A 15,937-nucleotide genomic window follows, 5' to 3' on the forward strand; every position below is an offset into this window, starting at 1 on the left:
CTAGTCAAAAGCTCTATGCAGCTTCCCTTGACAGACAGGTAAGCAATTTCTGGGAAAGGATGGGAAGTATTACCCTGGCAGGGCTACAGCCATTTCATATAAGATAAATGGAGACAGAGCAGCGCACTTGAAGATGAATAATATCGCTGAGAGAACATGTAGAAGAGGAGCATGTGGTGCAATGCTGCTTTTTAGCAAAGTGGGGTGGGACCCATCTGAATGGGTGGGCATGAATTCGGGGAGGATCCTCAGTGTCCCAGAAAGCAAGGGAGCAGGTAGGTGTTGTGATGCAGGCTACAAGGAAAATCTGGGGATGGGGACAAAAAGAGGAGAGCATATGTGTGACCATACGGAGAAAAAGAAACAGGAAGGAGGTCAAAGCATTTAAGTATAATTTGTGATACTACAACATTGCAAGATAGAGCAAGCTATAAAACAGGTTGACTGTAATAAAACCACAAGCGTAATAAAGTTGCTAGTTAAACACCCATCACTAAACTTCATATAAGCAAACACTTCAAGATGACTAAAACAAAACCTGTGGGATCTGACTTCTGCCTCTAATAAAGTGTTTCTGATCACAATAAAATTGAGGTTTGTATTATTTTCCCTTCCCGAGACCTGACATCAGGGTACAAAGAAAAGCAATTCATAAGTCTGCATTTCTGCATCCTTCATCTCATACATACTTTACATATCACGGCCAGGACTCAAGGGTGACTAGAGCTTTTCACATCTCCAGTTTTGGTTAGCCATTTTAGCCCTGAAGGAAAAACAAGGCTTTCAGAAAACACTGAGTATCTCTATTTGCTGAAAAGTCATGTCCTCATACATATCTTCCAAAGAGGCATTCAGAACAGAGGCATTCAAAATCAGTAGGCTGTTTCTGTTTATTTTAATTCTGCACTTTATCTTTGATTTCTTCATAGGCAAGACAGCTCATCTGCCTCCTGTAAATACGATCAGCAGTGGTGGACAATACAGTACTTTATTTTTGTATGTCTTTGAAATAAACGTACATAATTTTCTTTCAGTCTACTCCTCCTTACTGGCATTTTGATCTTAAATCAATGAGAGTTACAATATATTGCACAACATCCCTTTTTATTCCTTTGCTCTATGTTTATGCAGATGCATGCACTTCTGAAATAATACTGTCTTAATATTAGAATACTTTAATTTCTCAAGAATAGATAGGAGTCAATATACTGAGTTTTTGCATCATAAATATAACATGATGAAATGAGTAAGCCAAATGGAGTTTTGTGCATACACAGTCTTGTTGAATAAGACACTTTGACTTGGTCATGGCTCCTATCCTGAAGATATCTGAAGTTTAAGCAAGTGAAAGCTGGGTTTCATAAACGGAAAGCAATGGGCAACCAATTAATCTGGTTTGTGTGCGATAGAGACACAGATCCCAGCCAACACTGGACAGTCTTACTCAGGCAAGTATAGGTTTGCCAGGCTGGCCAAGAGGGGGACAGTCACTGGGACTCATTTTTCTTTCTCGATCTGCCTTAAAAACAATATGTTGAAACAAAGGAAAAAAGGATAGTAACCACCTACTGAGCTCCTGGGAATGTACTTTTTTATGTTACAGCTTGCAAAATGCACACAGGAAAGACTCATTTTTTAAAATCCTTGTGTGTCTATAGTAGTGCGTACTTTTTCTATATATTCTTAAGATCTACGCAGATACACATGAAATCATTTAATTTTGATAATGCATTATTAAATGCACACTAAGCCAAATAAAAGTCATTTCCCAATGCTTTATGCATTTATCATGAAAACACTAGCAGAATTCTTTACAATAAAAATGCTAGCTGTACACATGACCAAACTAAATTACCTAGGGAAATGGCTAATATCTGACCATGTGGAAACATTAGAAAGTATGGCTTTGTTATAGAACTAGAAGGAAAAAATAGATGCATTTTCTTACAGAAAAATTGCAATACAAAATAAAAAAAAAAGAAGTAGTAAAAAGCACTGCAGCTCCAGGAAATTTTCCTGAATCAATTCAATCGGTGTCGTGCTGGACTTTAAAAACCCATTAAAAATAACCATGATAAATTTCCTAACCTCTTTCAGTGCATCACACAGAAGACAAAGGAAACTGCAATTCAACAGAGATAGAAAAGAAAGAAAAGAATGGAAAAACCTGATAGCTCGCGTTTCAGCAGTAACATCCTCACTAACAACGGGCAAATCTGCGCCACAAAGGAGGAGCAGGAGTGATGTGCACAGCTGACAATGGCACTCCAAAGTAATGACTTCCAGGAAAATCTGCTGTTACAAATGGACAACGTGCTGCTGAGAAGTCGTTGAGTCACAACTTTCATAACATGGCAAATTATTTCAGCCTAAGAATGGATATACTGAAAAACAGGCTGTATACGGCTGTGGTAAAGCGACTAGGGGGATAACATCCTATAAAGAAGCTAATATGCTCACCTGGTTTAAATTATTAATCCTCACTGAAATCCATGCACATTCAGGGATTTTTCCCAATATTTAATGTGCGGTCACAGCACACAAACCATGTTTCAAACAGTCATATTAGTAAGAGCACTACCTAGTTGACCTATTTTCCATTTACCACCTTGTACATGCTATTATTTGTAACAAACATGCTTCTTTTGCTGCTCGCTTCTTTTCCTGAGGTAATAGGGGGCAATTGTATAACTAATGGCATATATGTCACTGTGTCCTGAGACAACCCAGAGCCCTGAGGATGGAAGAGTACATTTAGCTCCCTCCTCTTTCATAGAAGTACCCTTTCACCACAGAGCAACAGCTCCTGTTCACCCTCCTCCTTCTGCTGACGGCCAGCCAGGGCACAGTGTATCACACCGATGCTGGTACCCGATTCTCACATGCACATTGCACAAAACTGAGCTCTCTTCACAGCTGCATTAAGCAGCTGTCCCAGGCCTGTGTCTGGCTGCCCAGGGACATAAGTGAGATGTAGGCTCAATAATTTCTCCTCTTTGGCTCGGTCACAGAAGGCTGAAGACCTCAGAACTCCCAAGGACCTGCCTCATTTCTGAGTTGTCCAAGTAAATGTTATCATCCAACATCTCTTTGTTATGTTATTCCCCAAACTCTTTGGATCTCTGGTGTTTACCGGGATAGTTTCCTAGAGCCCGTTCCTCCAAACAGGTGAGCATACATGAAACACTAGCAATTGTGCTTAGGATTTCTGAGGAGAATATTGCATTTTTAATTGCTCAAAGGCTACCTAGAAAAAAAGATAAACAAGTAGATTTGAAAGTTGACCAGTGTAAAGACTTCATTTTCCATCTAAATATAGAGCCACTGGGGCAAGATCAAGCAGCTTGATCCTCATGTAACAGAAGAGGTATAGCAGAGATATAACCCACTGAATCTATTTGCAACCGCTATAAACAAAGCAAAAAAAAAAATGCAAGCACAACTGTAGGATGAACGATCACTGAATATATTGATCTCTCAAAAATTATTGAAGACTGACAATAAAAGGGTTAAAAATGCTTAGAAGAAAGAGAAAGCAAAAAAACACAAAACCAACCCACTGAAAGGCTCCCACCTGCATTCACAGAGAAAATGGACGGGAACAATAAAACACAATGGCAGTGCCTGTATGTCTTTGATAGCTGCCCCTCCCAAAAGCTGGAATAATCTTGTGATAAACCAAGCAAATGAAAATGTAAATGCACGAGCAATCATCTGGGGGATTCAGCTGCTTCGTGTCCTGTAGGCAAAGAAGGAAGGCGAGGAAGGTAGGAAAGCAAAAGAAGGCACCACTTTATAATATTTATAATTATTGACCACGCTCTCTTCACCTGGAACTTTTTTAATCCAGCAGAGACCTTACAGGTAAATGCAGAGCGCTGCCTGCATGGCAGCTTTAGCACTGTCAGCAGCACCCACCTGTCCTCTGACCTCAGCGCAAGCTGCTGCTTCCACTCGGCCAGCGGGAGGCTGCAGGTAGGGGTTACCTGCGGATTTTGGGGGTGCCAGGTGGAGCAAATCACCCAAACTGCAGAAATGTCACAGTTTAACCCCAGGTAGCAATCAAAACCACAACAGACACTCGCATGCTCCTCTGGCCCAAAACAGGGGTGAGAGTCAAAAGGGAAAGGAGGAACTTGTAGATTGAGATAAACATAGTTTAATAAATAACAAAATAACACTAATATGCTTCTACTGGCACTAATATCTATAAAATGGAAATCGAATATAAAACATACTTATTGGAATTCCTCACAAACTCTGTCCACACCAAGCAGCCAGTCGTGGGCAGAGAGAGAGTACCCTGGTCCCAAACAGCCGACCCCAGAGGAAGAGAGAAGAAGCCAAAAAAGGTTGAGAGGCCCAGAGGCCAACTGCAAAACAGCAAAAGGTTGAACTAAAGGAACTCCGGAACGGAACTCAACTGAAGCAGGTCTCTCCAGTCAGAAAACACAACTCTCATTAAATATGAAACGTGACGCTAATGGCATGGATTATTCTTATTGATCAATCTGGATGTCAGTCAAGGTCTGCCCCATCTCTACCCCCATTTCTGAGCTGCCTCACACCTGCAGACAGAGAGTCCAGAAAGACCTTGGCTTCCAGACAACAACTAAGATAACAGTAAGTTCTTACATTCTCTTTGTTCCAACTCAAAAACACTGGAAAGTTACTTGAAGAAAAACATTAACTCTGTATAAGGGTGTTCTGTGATTCTGTATTATCTTCTTCTTCTCAAACTAAATCCAAACAATGACCATGCTAGCTATGAAAAAGAAAAGTTTCTAACTGCTTGAAGAAAATGAACTTGCTTTCAGTGAAACCAGCACAAGAAATCCAGTATTCAAAAGTAGCATGTGATGGAGAACAGGAGCAGTCCTGTGAATTTGTGTAAACACGGTGGTGCATCAAAGGTGTGTCAGGGGCTTATCTGAACACTTACAAACTGTGTATTTGTTTGAATATTTTGCTACGAAAATGAACATCAAGAAAAATACAGTAGTTTCACAAACTCAATTGTGTTCTTCATTGTTAATGAAAATACAGTTGTGTTAGTTATTGGGCAAAAGTAAATAAAATGCCACTGGCACTGGAGAAAAGTTGCGTCTCTAGTAAGAATAAGCTTAGATACTTCGAGCATTAATCTTCCCATTTTGCCTCAAAAATCAGAATTTAAATTATTTTAAAAGAAAAGAATTTAATATTTAATGGCTAATGCCTTTTCATGTGACATTATGTTACCATCTGACCTGTTCTAACATTTGCCTCTATACTGCACTTATAGACCTAATTTCTCCTGCCCCAAGTATAGCTTATTTCTTACTGGGCCAAATGGACAGACAGTGTCCATAATAAAAAATTGCTAGGCTGCTTTGATAACATTTTACTTTGGCCCATCACACAGAGTATTTCATAAGTTGTTCCATGCAATAAAAGGTCCCAAAGAACCAAGATCCTCTCATAATGTCACTCTGAAAGACTCTGCAGCAATTCCCTATGTCCTTGCCAAGATCCTTTTTCAATAAAATAGATTCCAACATTGACAGAAAAGAGTGGATTATTGCTGAGTGATAAAATGTCTACTGCTAGCCCTTACAGAGTCAGAACATTGCTCCCAACTCACTCCTTTTTCGGTAAACTACTTTAAGATGTCTGGATATGTCTTAAAATTTGCTGTACAAAACCTAATTTTATTCAATGGGCACCATCATCCAAAAATCGAAGTTATATGACATATGAGAGAGCTAAAACCATTGGGTCAAGATCCTCAAATAGTCATGGCTCTACGCCTTTAATGGAGCTACACTGAAGTAAACAGCAGCTTGAGGCTTCAGATCACTATTTCCAGGCTTGTTTACATGGGAGAGAGAGGAGATTCTGGGACAAGATGTGATTTGAATCTTAATAAAGTTATACTAGAAAAACTCCTATGGGAGCACACCCCTATCGACACAATCATTGCTGGGGGAGATGACCAGATTTTTCCCTGATGTTGCTTGAGTCATCCCAGAATTGCTGTGTCTGTGCATGGGAGCTTTTTCGACATTACTACAGCTGTTTAATTATACCATTACAATTTTATCCTTATGACTAAAACAAATCCTCTTTCAAGACAAGCTTCAGGTTTAGCCACCAAATTTAATGGAAGGAAAGACAGATTCCCAGTCCCCAGTGTAATGATGGCTCAGCTCATTTCACACTCCCCAAGCTAGGAAAAAAATAAAAAATAGAATAACAGTTGAAAACAACTTCTTCTTTTGTTGTCGGGTATACTTTTGCCTATTGTCTGATGAAATCATATCCAGTTCACTACCAGCAGAAGGTCTGACATAAAGCAGACTCTCCAGGGAAAGAAGAGAGGTAGTCGAATAGAGGAAAAGGGTAATTTGAAGATGATGCCAAACCAACAAAGAAAAAGGAGATGTTTTGTTCCCCTTACTACTAATAAAACACAGTAGACTCAAATTGATCCCCAGACTAATAAGGCAGAGGAAAAACTAAAACCTATATATGACAAAACAATAAAAAAGTAATGAAGAGATTTATGGAAGTACATAAAAACCTTGGAATGACGTAAAAATTGTCCGGTCATGTTACTGGTTTCAGCTCAAAATGGATAAGAAAAACAGGGAAGAATAAAAGTTACAGCATGGAAGAAAGAAAGCAAAGGGATAGAAAGAAGAGAAGGAATGCAAAGCCAGAGTAAATGGGGGAGGGGGGCATGGGAGGAAGGGGAAGGGAAATTGCAGCAAGAATCATAAATACAAAGTCAACAAGACAAGTTTATCAACATAAAAAGAAAAAAACAGAACAAACCCCAGAGCATAGTAGTCGCACAATTAGAGGACAACAGGCAGCAATGGAATTAGAATTGCTTCCATAGATATTGGGAGAAGCAGCTGTGGTCATCCTCAAAGAAGAAAATACAACTATTTCTATGAAACAAAAGACACATCCTTAATCCATTCCTGTGCAACACTTAGGTGTCCTAAGGGGCAGAGGCCCCACAAAGTCTTGTCTAAGGACTCCCCAGCATGGGGAGAGAGCATCTAACTACCACCTATGTCTCCCTCCTGGAGCTCCTAGCAAGGTGTGAGTGGGGAGAGGACAAAGCCATGGATGCTCCAGCCTGTGCTGGGGCTTGAAGAGAACTGGGACATGCAACAGGCTGCTGATATACAGTCTCTTCTCTGCATGCTTCTTCTCCAGCCCCCAGCAGGACATATGTGGGCAGGGGAAATCCTGTTTGCTTGATGCTACTCATGGCACATGAGAAGGCAGTCACAAGCTGCTTTTGGATTTCTTTGGGCTGTCACGAGGAAGGGTAAACCTGCAGCAGGGAGTCACCTGGAGAGCCAGTAACCTGAGTCTCCTGTGAAGTGTTGGGTGACCAAGGAAGGGAGGAGGAGTTCCTGAGTTGCAGCATTAGTTTAAATTTGATCTGCTTCAATGGCCGCCAAGAAAGGGAATAGGGGAGTGTGATGGACATTGGGAGATGATGCATTTTCCTCTCTCTCTGGGTAACAGAGAAAAATTATTCAGGAACTTCATTTAAAAATTGCCATGCATGGCATTGGAAACAGTGGTTCATGATCAGATAGACAGCTGTTAAATTCAGAGGCCATTAATATCTCCCGTATGTTACAATATTGTATGGATCCACTTCTGGCTGATGTAGGAAGTTCTAATGAAAGCATTAAATAGGCACAGCAAAATATTTCAAATAGAATTGCTACACTAAAATAATGCCCAGGTTTTTTGGCCTTTTAAGAGCCCTCACCCTTCTTCTTCCAAATGGTGGAAAAGGGAAAAAAATTCCAGGGTGGACTTTACAGCCTGTTACAAAAATTAACAAATCCAGGCTCTGGTAGATGGTGAAGAGAGCAGATCAAGGTGAAATTAAGTCTCAGAAACCAGTTTTTATAACTGTGGGGTTCACTCAGAGTATTCTCTCCCCCTGCCTTAAATTAGGATGACACAGTCTGGTATGCAGGTGCTGATCATAACAGCATTACATGACAAGAAGAAGGAATTTGTTTAGCAGTCCCATCCCAAGCCTCTTTAAATCACTATTTTAAGCATTAATTAGCTAAGAAGCAGGCAGTACAGATCAAAGATCACCCGTGTTGTACATTAGGTGTAAAATGCTCCTCAGGCAGCAGGTTTTGAAAAGAAACTTTGATTTTCAAATAATCTTAACCTGGAGCTCACAAGGACTGTGCTTTAACAGCTAAGTGCTGCACCACCAATGTGCAATGAAACAGGGGAACCCAGAAACACCTCCCAGGGAGCAAATAGGCTTGAAACCACCTCTCAGCCAAACCTGCTACCTGCATGTGCAGAAGCAGACAAAGATTTAATCTGTTTCCTCTGATGCTAAAATATGGTACAAGAGCCTGCTTTGCTGCTTCCCTCGTCACTTGTTGGAGCTGACGCAGTTCTAGCCAATCTCACAGAGCCTTTCTGCATCCAGCCAGTGCTGTCTCAGTGGAGCTATCCTGACCAGGGGATTTCCCTGTATGCAAACACTAATTTGCTGGAGCAATGACCACAGCAGTTTGCACAAGCCATGAGTACAGAACCAAGCATCAGAAACATGGTGCAGGTGACCAGCATTGTCCTTTGCTGCCTTGCCAAGTGCACATAAAATGTTGTCTGTCTCATTTGGTTGGATTTCACACTCTCTTTCCAGAGGTGTAAAAGATTACATCAGGTCTCTGACTTACTTTGGCTTGAACAGCTGCAGTAGAGTCATGGAGAAATCATGGATGGAGGAAAGAAACTTGGAAAAAGCGCAGCAGGGAGCACATGCCTGCAGCTCAGCCACCCCAGGACAACATCTGGAGTCTCAGAGAAGGAGAGGGAGAGCTTTGCACACAGAAGATTTCATCACTTGCATTAAACATTGCCATCCAAATGGCTTTGCCTGTGCTGAGGGCTGGAACTGTGACATTTTGAGTCCGGTGAATACCTAGAACACAAGTGTTCATGGACCTGACTGCAACAGAAAGAGGCTACAGCAACAAGTCAACAGCCATCACAGAGCAGACAAGCTCAAGTTGCATGGTTCTCCTGAGAGGTCATAGCACACACACAGGATTTTGACCACGGCTAAGAAGAACTCATTAATGAATACCTTACTAGTTACTAGTACACTAAGCATCAATCTGCAATGTTGCAGAGACCTAAGCACATTTTTGAAACAGCCAGAAATTAAACTAGTCAACTAATTTATCATAAATTCTGCCTATAAACTGCATCCCACAGGTCTGTGTACACAGAACCTAAAATGCTCCATAATGATCAGGCAGCCCACAAAACCTATTTCAACTGTAACAATAACACTAGACTCCAATTCCAGCAGCTTGATTTAACCATTGGAACTAACTATAACCAATACCTAATTAGGGTTAAGTGTGGGGAGCCAGATGGAGGTGCAGCACTGTAACATGGCATTACATGTTAGCCAGAAATGTTATTGGCTTTGAGTTCTTTTTAAAAAAAACAACTTTAAAGAATAGGTTACCATTAACAAATTCTGAAAGCATTAATGAAAAAAGGGGGGGTCTGAAAGTTTAATTTAAGAATATTACTATTCTCTTACTGTTCAGTCGTTTTTTCAAACTTCTATTTCAGAGAATGGCTAGCACATTGCACAAAGGAGCTATAAAATTGTCTACATGCAAAGTGCTGTCAAAAGAGAGGGTGGGGAGGGGGAAGAAATATTTTTCTCTCCATTAACTTCTTTCGGCTACAGTAAACCTAGGTGTTTATGTGTACCAACAGCAGTTAAAATATTTTTCAGGCACAAATGCAATTGTTTCTTTTATGGCTCTGATTCAGCAAGGTAGATAAACTTCTGCCTTACTTGAAGTATGCTGAATAACACCATTGACTTCAACGGGATTATTCATGTGCTCGAAATTAGGCACATGTTTAAGGGTTCTGCTGTACTGTATCCTCAGTTTGCCAGTATTTAACAGAAAGAGAGATAACTTTAACCCACAATAACTATTCTGAGGCTGATAAACAATCCTATAGAATCAAAGGATGTTATCACAACACATAAATGAGGAAATAAAGTGAGGGAAAAAAAATCTTGACAGACTACAGAAGACTTGACTCTGGCCATAAAAGAATATCGCCCTGTAAGAAAACAAAACTCCAGGCAAGCGAGGCTACCAAAAATCTTTATCGTGTTTAATGTGAAGTAGAGATTATGAAGAGCTATAGATCAGAAATAGGAAGCTTGTTTTTTCTTCCCTCTCCCTTATGCTTGCACAGGCATGATTTTTCTCCAGCTGAAATACGAAAAGTAAATTGTTTAAAATATCAAAATAAAGGAGGGACCACAGGAAAGGTAGTAAGTCCATTAGAACCCCAGTGCAAAAGAGGAAATCAAACAGGATAAGATTGTTTCATAAAACTAAATTATTTCTTTACATGAGCCTTCAGAGACAAAGGTGAGAATGCCTGTCCTGGGATTACTTTTTCCACATAAAGCAGAATAAGGTGAGAAACAGAGAGGTTTGGTTTTTTTTTTTTTTTTTTAAAAAAAAAGGTTTTGAAATTAAAATGGCAATAAAGACACTGTTTCTTCAGGTAAATTAACTGCATGATTAACACATCAGCTATTCCCTTCAGGAGGAGATCCTGCCCCTATCCGCTGTAGGTTCACTGCAACGTGCTTGAGGAAGGCAGAAGGAAGGATAAGGCTTTGAGAAAAGTTCCAGATGCCCAAATCCCAGAAATGTAAGACCCTCTTCTGCCCACAAAAGGTGAAACTCCCCACCCAGTGACTAACTAGTGTTTCTCAGCCCTGATGCAGAGGCCTGGAGCAGCAGCAAGAAAAGCCTGTTTCTTGTCCACAACTGTTTTGATTATGGACTCATCTGCAGAAATGCTAACTAGTGCCATCTGCAGCGACATTTTTTGGGGAGAGGAGAAGTCAAGCGTTAAGACAGAACCAACTCTGGCTGCATAGACTCCTGACAAGCTGTCAGCTGCCAGTGTAGCTTACAATCACAACTCACCCCTGGACACATTTCAAGTTAGAGACTGGCTCCATGATCTAGCCTAATTCTTTAAACCACTCAACCATTTAAGTGACCAGGCTTGATCTTGGTTCCAATAATGACTTACTAGGAAACAATTTAAAGAATATTAGGAATTCTTAAAGGGTAAAAAAAAAAAAAAAAAAAGGCACCACACCACGCACAGATCACACATTGAGTAATTCCATAGACATCTTAAGGAAAAACACCTATCCTATTTTAAGTTGTTTTCTGTGTATTGCTTAAAAACATGCTGAAGTAACCCACTGCAAAACAAGATACTCTATATACATCCATGCTTTCACAAGATGCTTCAGCAGTGCATGCACACACCCATTCCTGTGCCTGCACCTTGACGTGCTTTCTGTGCTTCTGTGCTGATCCTGGGATACTTATGCTGGAGCCCAGCAGAGGCTCAATTTGGGTACATGCAGTTTGCTGCTGGTGGCTTTATTGGGGACTGAGAATGGCTTACAAATGCATCGTGTCAGAACCATTCTCATTATTTCCTCCCGCTATCAGAAAATCCATATTTTGAGCTTGTTGACTCTCTGTCAGGTCACAGCCTGACAGCCATGGGCTCAAACATCACAATTGTCTCCTACTTTCTAGAGGTGGTTTAAGCCAAACTCTTGCTATTCTTAGATCCATCTCTTCAACTCTACTTGTCCCCCTTAGCACTCATTCTACTACATAGTTGATCAGACTTCCCACATCAGGTTGAAGTTGAGAGTTCGGGTGAAGGAAGAGTAAGACTAGAGTTTGATCTACTTCAAGCTGTTTCATATGCAAAAGGACCTGAAGAAAGAGAGTCACCCTAGAAATTGCACTGAATTTTGATATTTTTTTCTTACTGAGGTCTGTGTCATGAACTCTTACACTCTTCCCCACATCAAAATGCGTTGCTACAGTCAAAGGCAGAATAGGTTCATTCATCCCAGAGGCAATCACCTGCCTACTTGGGGCTGTGTCGTATTTTCTGCTCCTTCAGTGGTGATGCGTACTTATTTTTGCACTGTTCTCCGACTCCAAATCAGCCATATGTGCTTACGGTGCTGTAAAGTCATAGTGTTGCAATCACATTAGAGTGGTCAAACACATACGAGGTGTGTATATAAAGTAAAATAAACTCATGGCTTCTACAGATCTGCCCCTATGGTAGCAGTTGCTTTTCTGATTCTATAAAGTATACCTCCCTATTATTTCTCTTATTCAGTCCAGAAGATCTTTGTTTCTCTGTCTGCTCTTACCACCTATTTCCAACCAGTAGCCATAACTTAAACTTTAAATGGAACAATTGCATGTGGTACGGGTGAAAATAAATTGTCAAAACAAAGTTCACCCACAAACTAAGTGACACTAATTTCCATTGAAACCAAGACAACTTTCTTACAAAACTCTTCGCATAAAAAGGAGAATATTTCACAAAAATCTTAACATGTATCAATACAATGCTTTCCAAATAGGATATTTTTCACTTTTTATTTTTGTTATGGAGAACCAGCACACGTATTTTAGAGCAGATATTCTTATAGAATATAGATCAAAACTATAGCTAAACCAAAAACTACCAAGTTACACCAGCGGCTTGGATTCCCCCATTAAAAAGAAATGCTCCAACTCTGCTTTATGCACCAAACCAGAGCTGTTTATTTCTGCCTTGGCCTCCATCTTGGGCCATCTCTGTGTGAAAACAGACAGTTTTCACATCACACACTCACAACTGAAGACTATTTGCATTGTCTCTCTCTATAAAAGAATAATACCATCACCTCTCCTTTGGATCTGCACACGGGAGTGAAGAAAAAAAATGCTTTTGTGACCTACAAAAGCCTTACTTGAAATAATTCTCTACGACTTGAGGCCTTTTGGAATGGAAGGGATATATTGTTTTGACTTGATTAAAGCTGAAAAGTTGATTTGACATCCTGTTGTCAAGGAAACCAATTCACACACAAAAGAAAACAGTTGTGATGGTATCATTCAGACTATTCAAGTGACCTTAGAAAGAAAAAAAGGCTTCAGTTCCAAAGATTTGTATTCAACTCACTTCACCACTGTAGAAATAAAGATCATTGCTCTTTATGCTTATTGGAAAGCAGTTTTCAATCTGGAAAAAGCAAAATGCCACATCTTCTTCCAGCTGCCAGATCCAATACTTTGCTTGGACCATACACATAAACATACCTACCATTGCCTATTTCAAAGGACATGGAAAGAATCACACAGAAGACACACAGAGAAGGAGAAGGAATTTCTTTATTTGACAGCACCATGATAAATACCCCCGACACATACCACACGTATCGAACAGCAGCTCGCAAGCCAGGTTTTATAATAAAACACTCTCCTTCAACTACAAACAAAGCTTACCTTGAGCACAGTGATGTTTGAGGCCAGCTTTGTTTTCCTGGGAGATATCAAAAACCAGCATTTACTCTCTGCCAGCCTCTCAGATCCCTCACAAATTGAGTTTTTCATACACACAATAAAAGGGATATAGTTATGCTCAATCTGCTCGCTTCTACCTACAGGACATCCCAAAGAGACAGGACTATCCTGGCTGACCACTACCACCAGCTCTGTAGCCCACGCAAGTCTCACAGAGGTTTCATTCCTCAACAGTTGTGGGTAAATTGGAAAAAGCAAAACTTCCTATCTATCCACTCTGTAATTATACATCTCTTTCTCTGCTGATGTAGCCTCTGCCTGCCCAAGTGAGCAGACAGACGAGTAAATTGCAACTTGTCTTGAATTCAGCTTAGAAAAAAATAGGCATGATATTAATAAGGAGGGAAATATACTGAGGATTGAATGCCAGTGTTCTTACATTATTGTCATTTAAGGGCATTACACCAAAGGTCACAGAGATAATAAGCCTCAGTCATTTTCCATTTGTTACACAATATACAAATTGCCACAGTGTTAATGAATATCTTTCTCCATTCCTGGCCAGCCAATACACTGTATTATTTCCTCTTAGACAAGTACCTAACCCTTGGAATTCATTATTTCCATCACTTCTTGCAGCACTTTGTCCTTAGGGCTGAGCATAAATGCCACAAGGCAACAGTGACTGGAGCACCAAATGATTCATGTGCCTGAATCTGACTTGTTTCTGACAGAGTTTTTTTTTGCTGGAAGAGCATACAAAGCATATTTATGTAGTTTATGATCAAATATGCACTCACACATTGACATATGCTCTCTTAAAAGTGGAAAAAACGTTGACATTTTTTGTACTTTGTGGATATTGCTTGATACTTATATATTGAAATAGTAGTTATGCTAGAAACACCAACTGACCACAACAATAGAAGCCGCCATGAAGAACTGCATTTCCACTTAAAATCATGACAACTGGAAAGTAGTTCTTGGAACAGAAATTACATTCACAGAAACCTGGAAGGGTTTCTGTGAATGGGTATACTGCTTAAGCCCTCTTCACTACTAATAAACTGCCAAAATAGCACAGCTGAGCTATAGAGAGAGGAGTGCCTCATTTCTCATCTGTACTTCATAATGTTTTAAGTTTAGGAATTTTGCATAAACATAGATAGCAACAGCTGAAACAAATTCATACTATTTCATAAACGAGGTGAGGGTTTTTTAAGATGTTAAATTATTAGTTCCACGGTTCACCATAAGTATAGAGAATATGCAGATGAAAAGAGAGTATTGAAGGCTGGTAGCTTTGTACAGTTCCAAAAAGAGACTGAACTTTGCGTGCATAATTAAAACACTGAACTAAAATAAGCCAAGGTTACATTCTGCATGTAATCAAACAACCTCCACCTCTGTCCCCTGGACTGAAACACCACACTCTGCATTTGGATAAACATCTTATCTTGGCATTTTCTCCTCTCCCACCGAACAAACCCAAACAGCAAGAGCCAGAAAAGAAAAAAGGTGATGGCACTTCTAAGCTTACCCACAAACTGGTCCATACTCGGTTATGAGTTTTGTGTGGTTCTCCCAAAAACCCTGGATAAAAGAAAATAACAAAGTATTTTAGAATAGTACTTAACAGGAGCTCCATTATACAGAGCTGCTAGCACTCACACCAAAGCTCTGAACCAACCTCAGCTAGGAGAACCATGGTATTAAGTCATAACCTCACGGTTGTCTCATTGTCCATCTATGACAGTAGAGTCTAGAAATGGTGACTGGAAAAAAAGATCCCACTAACAAACAAACAAACACCAAAAAACAACACCTCAACACCAAAAAAACCTGGAACGACACGAAACGTTTTCATGGGGGTTTTACACTCCAAAATATATTATGAATATATTATGAAAATATATTCATGAATCATTTTTTCTTAAACTATTTTCAGGATTGGGGTCCTGACTCATAACTTTTTTTCTGATAACAGAATAAGTATATGACTTACTACACACAAAAGAAACATAGGGAACGTGGAAAGGCAGTCTTGTTTTCATTTTAGTTCTATTATTCATAAAAACCCCAAACCAGCAAAGTTGGGAGCTTAGCATGAGGCAGTCACCTGCGACACTCTGTAGAATAAGAAGCAGATTTATTTTAACAAATTTTTAGAATTTTTACTGTGTGCTTCATATTCATAATTGATGAAAATTGGTATCCATTTATATAAATAAACCTGCCATTATACTAAATTGTCAGTGTCCTAAATGAATTCAAATTGATTAATCTGAAAGAAGGTGTGCAAAATGTATTCCCAAAAGTGCATATCAAAAAATCTGTTTTAAAAAAGTTGCAATATTTGAGAATTGTACGGCATTGTGTTTGTAACTTGGCTATGGAAAAATAACACATTTGACTGCATTAATCTGCATTTATATTAATTCAAGAAAGACTATTGTGATCTGTCTTCATTCTTCAGAGAAAATTCACTAACA

The 15,937-nt window shown here is 39.7% G+C and overlaps 1 protein-coding gene across 12 annotated transcripts in view; it reads right to left on the reverse strand.

The window, feature by feature from the left end:
• The window catches only part of TBXAS1 (thromboxane A synthase 1), a 249,428-nt gene that overhangs the window by 137,198 nt on the left and 96,293 nt on the right, over window positions 1-15,937 (reverse strand). For 11 of the 12 annotated variants that reach the window (XM_021284649.2, XM_065037848.1, XM_065037866.1 and 8 more), the window contains one exon: window positions 14,986-15,038. The exons of the other annotated variant lie outside the window; for it this stretch is intronic. In XM_021284649.2, coding sequence (XP_021140324.2) covers window positions 14,986-15,038 — 53 coding nt within the window. The remainder of the gene's footprint in view (window positions 1-14,985; window positions 15,039-15,937) is intronic. 12 annotated transcript variants of the gene reach the window in all.

This window comes from Columba livia, chromosome 1 (genome assembly GCF_036013475.1).
Source record: "Columba livia isolate bColLiv1 breed racing homer chromosome 1, bColLiv1.pat.W.v2, whole genome shotgun sequence".
Taxonomy (NCBI): Eukaryota; Metazoa; Chordata; class Aves; order Columbiformes; family Columbidae; genus Columba; species Columba livia.